We start from the raw sequence: 7,776 nt of genomic DNA on the forward strand, positions 1-7,776 counted from the left end.
GGTATATCATGTTACAGAAAGATGTGTGTGTGTGTGGTATCTCATATTACAGAAAGATGTGTGTGTGTGTGTATGTCTGTGGTATATCATATTACAGAAAGATGTGTGTCTGTGGTACATCATGTTACAGAAAGATGTGTGTGTCTGTGGTATATCATGTTACAGAAAGATGTGTGTGTGTGTGGTATATCATGTTACAGAAAGATGTGTGTGTGTGTGGTATCTCATATTACAGAAAGATGTGTGTGTGTGTGTATGTCTGTGGTATATCATATTACAGAAAGGCGTACATCTTTGTGGTAGGTCATGCTGAAGGAATTTGTGAATCTGATTGGTATATCATTCTATATTAAGGTTTGAACCTAAATGATATATCATTCTGTAGTAAGGTTTGAACCTCAGTGGTATATATCATTCTGTAGTAAGGTTGGAACCACAGTACTATATCATTCTGTAGTAAAGGTTGAACCTAAGTGGTATATCATTCTGTAGTAAGGTTTGAACTTCAGTGGTATATCATTCTGTAGTAAGGTTTGAACCTCAGTGATATATCATTCTGTAGTAAAGTTTGAACCTCGTTGGTATATCATTCTGTAGTAAGGTTTGAACCTCAGTGGTATATCATTCTGTAGTAAGGTTTGAACCTCAGTAGTATATCATTCTGTAGTAAGGTTTGAACCTCAGTGATATATCATTCTGTAGTAAGGTTTGAACCTCAGTTGTATATCATTCTGTAGTAATGTTTGAACCTCGATGGTATATCATTCTGTAGTAAGGTTTGAACCTCAGTGGTATATCATTCTGTATTAAGGTTTGAACCTCAGTGATATATCATTCTGTAGTAAGGTTTGAACCTCAGTTAAACCTTACTACAGAATGATATACGGAACCTCAGTGATATATCATTCTGTAGTAAGGTTTGAACCTCAGTTGTATATCATTCTGTAGTAAGGTTTGAACCTCAGTACTATATCATTCTGTAGTAAGGTTTGAACCTCAGTGATATATCATTCTGTAGTAAGGTTTGAACCTCAGTGATATATCATTCTGTAGTAAGGTTTGAACCTCAGTGATATATCATTCTGTAGTAAGGTTTGAACCTCAGTGATATATCATTCTGTAGTAAGGTTTACAAAGTTTGCTTTTTTGTTTTTCTGGCATGGTTTGATTACCTAACACGTTCATCAAAATAAAAAAACTTGCATACATAGAATAGTAAATCGTTAATAGCTATCAAATGTTTAATCAGATGTGACTATTTATGAGTAATTAATTACCTTCCTTGTCATAAAATTCATATAACTTATTACTGATAAAGAATCTAAACTCCAATTCATGATAGTACTCGAGAAATCGCACAGTTTTGTCTTGTTGTTGTTAGAGGACGCTCTCATTAAAATAAATTAAATAAAACTAGTAGGAGAACTAAACAAAATATTGTCGTAATATTTGTTCTGGTGAATGTTAAAAACTAGTTCTGGGCATTATTACATGTGGAAAATAGAATGTAAAACATCAACAAGTCATAGCGGTTAGTAAACACTGGTTTGAGGATAGTTTTGGGACACGTATTTTCATCATTATGCGGATGGTTAGAAAATAACATACCAAAATAGTCACGCTTGCTAAGCCCTAGTGATGGGGCACAATCAATAAAAATGAAGTAAACAACCTTTAAATGTTTGTAAATTCAATAAATAATTCAACTAGTTATTAATACTGTAAGAATTAGTCACGGCTGTTATTAATTATGTATGACTACTTCTTATTCTATAAAACTTAACTCGAATAGACATCAATTAATTTACGTATAACCGAGTGTTTTTTATTTTGTACGTCAGATGGAGCAGCTGATCCGAGAGATGCAACATCCGGAAACAGGGGTTCCAGTGAGGAGCCAGAAACTGTTCCTCACATCCATTCCATGTGCCTTTATGGGTGAGTAGATCTATATTTCATTACACGAAGTATATACTTTAACCTTCACTATACGCGGCAAGACAACACACAATCTTGTTCTAGTACTTTGTGGGTTCACGGTTCGTGTCCCGTTGTTGCAAAAACTGCGCTTAGATCTTTGGAACCGCGTGCGCTGTATGATATTCACGGTCAAATCCTACTAGTCGATCTGACAACTGTTGCCAAATTGTTGGCGGTGAGTGCTGTTGACTAGCTACATTCCCTCTAATCTATCAGTTCAAAATTGGGCATAGATAGTTCTCGTGTAGCATTGCTCGAAACTTCTAAACAAACAACACATTACCATCTTCACTAAACTATCAAAACAAATTTTGTTACCTTAATATCCACAAGATTTGTTTATTGTTGTCATTTCGAGTTTCAAATTTTGGGCTTTCAGATAAAAAAAATTAACATTTTGTAGGGCTAGTTACTGGTAAACATGATATGCTTTTGCTAAACACAAAAGTGATTTATTTGAAACGAAGATAGATCACGGCGTCACATGACAGCACTGATTTATCAGGCCAAGAAAAAGGACGTTTAACAAAGACCCACAAATATAGCTTTCCTTGTGATATATATATACGTGTTATGATTGGGTGTCTGGTTCTGTGACGTAACTTGGCAACAAATGACCGTGAGTCACTATATTGATACAGGTCACCTTGTTGTCCCCTTGAAACTAGAGCTGGGAAGAAAATATTATCTCCTGTGTTTTTTATTTGATATTGTGGAAAGCTTCGACCTCAGAATTTTGTTGTTTATTTCGCTATTTCCTTGAAAATCTTTGAAGTTGATTACTGTATGCCTTCCCCACGTTTTTATAAGTTACAAGTTAACTTAAACAATGTAAGTTTAACAGCAATCATATATTTCAAAGTAATAACTTGAACATAAACTTTATCTCAAAAGTTTAAAATTATAACAAAGCTTCTTCATAAACAACATTTGCAGTTTGATTTCCATCTACCAACAAATAAAGATTTTGAGGTGATCCCACTCTTGAACACCCTACATCTCACTGACCATGAGAAAAGCGTGGTTGTTTGAGAAACAGTCCAGCAACTTTCATACTTTGACCTTGAATTACTTTAGAATATTCAACATAGTCTAAAGTGTCAACCTGCCAAGATTGTTTGAGATTGACTCAATAGGCTGGGAGTAATTAACCAACAGAAATAGAAATATGTTTAAGTTCAATTAGGACATTTCCCATAGTTCATAGTGTTTACATATAAATTTAGATTGATATTGGCCCAATAGGCTCGGAGGAGTTAGGTGCAAACAAACACACATTTCGTCTTTATATAGATATAGATATGACATCATTTGACCAGTTCTATTTAGAGTCTGCGTACCTCGTCTTTATATATATATATGACATTATTTGACCAGTTCTATTTAGAGTCTGCGTACCTCGTCTTTATATATATATGTGACATCATTTGACGAGTTGTATTTAGAGTCTGCGTACCGTAAGTTATTGTAAACAAAGAAATGGTATTATGTGACAATAAAAATAGTACCATTACCATTGTTCAAGAATTCCGCGTGTTATGTCTTATTGTTGAACGGATCCAAGATACACAGGTTTAAAAAGTTTTCGGCATGCTTTGAATATAGGATTTTGTCGAAGCCTTAAGGCGACCTCTTAGTATTGGTTAAATGTTTGCATAAAACATAACGGATGCTGTGAACATTGACCTCTTAGTATTGGTTAAATGTTTGCATAAAACACAATGTTCACAGCATCCGTTACAAACATTTAACCAATACTAAGAGGTCATAAAACCACAATGTTCACAGCATCCGTTACAAACATTTAACCAATACTAAGGGGTCATAAAACACAGTGTTCACAGCTTCCGTTACAAACATTTAACCAATACAAGAGGTCATAAAACACAATGTTTACAGCATCCGTTACAAACATTAACCAATACTAAGAGGTCATAAAACACAATGTTCACAGCATCCGTTACAAACATTTAACCAATACTAAGAGGTCATAAAACACAGTGTTCACATCATCCGTTACAAACATTTAACCAATACTAAGAGGTCATAAAACACAATGTTCACAGCATCCGTTACAAACATTTAACCAACACTAAGAGGTCATAAAACACAATGTTCACAGCATCCGTTACAAACATTTAACCAATATTAAGAGGTCATAAAACACAGTGTTCACATCATCCGTTACAAACATTTAACCAATACTAAGAGGTCATAAAACACAATGTTCACAGCATCCAACCATATAGATCCACGTACTGTTTGAGATAACAGAGGTTAAGAACGAGAAGAAATAGTTAAAACAAAATATACACCTTTGGAGGAACTATATTCTATCAAAAGTGATATACAGGATACTAGTTTTGACACATTGACGTTGGGCGTTGTCTTCTGAGGAAAAATGAACAATTACAGCTTAATACCAGGCCTTGGAATTCCCTTGAGGACACAGATGGTCAGAAAACAGTTTACATTAAAGTGCCCTTTGGAGATGTTAAAATTTCTCACAAGTTAACCTTCAACATTCCTTACTTGTTATATAATTGTCTGTGTTAAATATTATGTTGGTCAATTTCCAATCGATTGGATGGTCCAAATCCATACTACTTAGAAACCTGCCATTTTTAAGGTCAAAGGGCAGAACAGGTAGCTCGACGAAACTTTACATGTTATAACTACTGCATCAAATGTCACGAAGCAAGACAAAGAAGTTAAAAGAAAACATGATAATATTACAAAGAAACGACAATCACTGCATTTCGAAGTGTGTGAACACAGAATATACAGGATTGATCCAGGATCAAAACTAATGAATGGGTATCATGAGTCTTATGATAGCTGAGTACCATGTATGGCAAATCTTGTGACCGATATATATATATATATACCACAATTCATGAGCATCGTGATGGTTAAAATCGATGTTTACCAGCCACGAGGTAGAAGGTATTATATATATATCTTAAGTCTTTTGAGGATCAACTAGCATGTTAGTAGTTTCGTCATGGATGGCGACCGTGACTCACGAACCTCGTCTTGGATGGATATTAAGACGGCTGTTAAGCGTCACTAGGGATGAACATTTTCTGGTTATCGATTTATTTTACTAAAATGGTAGCTACATTTTTATATACAGGCTGGAACAAAAAAAAAAGAAACTCCTAAAATATAATAATTTAGACTATTGATAAATATAATTACCTATACAGTACAACACGATAAAACTTACCAAATATACACAGTTAATATGTAGTCTAATTCTAAAATATTTATTTGATTCAAATCATCTTTAAATTTCTCGTATAACAATAGCATTTTAACTAGTTATGTTTTATTTTAATACATATGTAAGTTGCAGAATCATTGTTAACATTGTTAAACAAGTAACCGAAGCATTGTTAACATTGTTAAACAAGTGACAGAAGCATTGTTAACATTGTTAAACAAGTAACCGAAGCATTGTTAACATTGTTAAACAAGTGACAGAAGCATTGTTAACATTGTTAAACAAGTGACAGAAGCATTGTTAACATTGTTAAACAAGTGACAGAAGCATTGTTAACATTGTTAAACAAGTAACCGAAGCATTGTTAACATTGTTAAACAAGTGGCAGAAGCATTGTTAGCATTGTTAAACAAGTGACAGAAGCATAGTTAACATTGTTAAACAAGTGACAGAAGCATTGTTAACATTGTCAAACAAGTAACTGAAGCATAGTTAACATTGTTAAACAAGTGACAGAAGCATTGTTAACAATGTTAAACAAGTAACCGAAGCATTGTTAACATTGTTAAACAAGTTGCAGAAGCATTGTTAACATTGTTAAAGAAGTGACAGAAGCATTGTTAACACTGTTAAACAAGTAACTGAAGCATTGTTAACATTGTTAAACAAGTGACAGAAGCATAGTTAACATTGTTAAACAAGTGACAGAAGCATTGTTAACATTGTTAAACAAGTAACCGAAGCATTGTTAACATTGTTAAACAAGTTGCAGAAGCATTGTTAACATTGTTAAACAAGTTGCAGAAGCATTGTTAACATTGTTAAACAAGTTGCAGAAGCATTGTTAACATTGTTAAACAAGTAACCGAAGCATTGTTAACACTGTTAAACAAGTGACAGAAGCATTGTTACCATTGTTAAACAAGTTGCAGAAGCATTTTTAACATTAACAACTTCAGAAAACAAGTGACAGAAGCATTGTTAGCATTGTTAAACAAGTAACCAAAGCGTTGTTAACATTGTTAAACAAGTAACCGAAGCATTGTAATATTGTTAAACAAATGACAGAAGCATAGTTAACATTGTTAAACAAGTGACAGAAGCATTGTTAACATTGTTAAACAAGTAACAGAAGTATAGTTAACATTGTTAAACAAGTAACCGAAGCATTGTTAACATTGTTAAACATGTGACAGAAGCAGCTTTTAATCCACGAATTGCATTTCTTTTTCAGGATACGATCTTGTGGAGTGGTTGATGGACAGACTTGACATCGAAGATATAGGTGAGTCTTGAGTTCTGTAAAAATATATAGGTGAGTTTTGAGTTCTGTAGGAAGATATAAGTGAATCTTGAGATCTGCAAAAAGATATAAATGAGTCTTGAGATCTGCAAAAAGATATAAGTGAGTCTTGAGTTCTGTAAAAAGATATAAGTGAGTCTTGAGTTCTGTAGGAAGATATAGATGAGTCTTGAGCTCTGTAGGAAGATATAAGTGAATCCTGAGATCCGCAAAAAGATATAAGTGAATCTTGAGATCTGCAAAAAGATATAAGTGAGTCTTGAGTTCTGTAAAAAATATATAAGTGAGTTTTGAGTTCTGTAGGAAGATATAGATGAGTTTTGAGCTCTGTAGGAAGATTAGGTGAGTTTTGAGTTCTGTAGGAAGATATAAGTGAATCTTGAGATCTGCAAAAAGATATAAGTGAGTCTTGAGTTATGTAGGAAGATAAAGTGAGGTATTTGAAGGCTTGTGAGATTAATAAAGATGTGTGTGTAGTGTTTAGTAGTTTCAAAAATTTAAGATTTAAATTCTATTACTTTTATGAAAGTATTTTAATATTTAAGTTGATAAAAATCTGTAAACAAATATTAGAGAAACTAGTTTTTGCATTGTAGTTTATCAAGCAAATGTAATACAGTGATACAAATATTTGTTACCGTTACGAACTTAATCCCAAACAGATATTAATAGTTGTTAAAAGAAAGACATATCCAGTAGCTTGTTAGAGACTTTGTAGAGGCATGTATCCTGTAACTACGTAAGTAGAGACTTGTATCTAGTAACTATGTAGAAACTTGTATCCAGTAACTATGTAGAGACTTGTATCCAGTAACTAGGTAGAAACTTGTATCCAGTAACTATGTAGAGACTTGTATCCAGTAACTAGGTAGAAACTTGTATCCAGTAACTATGTAGAGACTTGTATCCAGTAACTATGTAGCAAGATGTATCCAGTAACTATGTAGAGACTTGTATCCAGTAACTAGGTAGAAACTTGTATCCAGTAACTATGTAGAGACTTGTATCCAGTAACTATGTAGCAAGATGTATCCAGTAACTATGTAGAGACTTGTATCCAGTAACTAGGTAGAAACTTGTATCCAGTAACTACGTAGAAACTTGTATCTAGTAACTAAGTAGAGACTTGTATCCAGTAACTATGTAGCAAGATGTATCCAGTAACTATGTAGAGACTTGTATCCAGTAACTAGGTAGAAACTTGTATCCAGTAACTACGTAGAAACTTGTATCTAGTAACTAAGTAGAGACTTGTATCCAGTAACTA

At 33.5% G+C, this 7,776-nt stretch overlaps 1 protein-coding gene across 1 annotated transcript in view; it reads left to right on the top strand.

Annotated features, from left to right (window-relative positions):
* Window positions 1-384: 384 nt before the first annotated feature.
* The window catches only part of LOC111083862 (regulator of G-protein signaling 7-like), a gene marked incomplete at its 3' end in the record, with an annotated part of 9,116 nt that continues 1,724 nt past the window's right edge, over window positions 385-7,776 (top strand). The window contains exons 1-3 of the mRNA XM_022380574.1: window positions 385-389; window positions 1,842-1,938; window positions 6,441-6,491. Of these exons, the coding sequence (XP_022236282.1) occupies window positions 1,842-1,938; window positions 6,441-6,491 (148 nt within the window). The remainder of the gene's footprint in view (window positions 390-1,841; window positions 1,939-6,440; window positions 6,492-7,776) is intronic.

The sequence above is a fragment of the Limulus polyphemus genome, unplaced genomic scaffold (assembly GCF_000517525.1).
Source record: "Limulus polyphemus unplaced genomic scaffold, Limulus_polyphemus-2.1.2 Scaffold11702, whole genome shotgun sequence".
In the NCBI taxonomy this organism is placed as follows: Eukaryota; Metazoa; Arthropoda; class Merostomata; order Xiphosura; family Limulidae; genus Limulus; species Limulus polyphemus.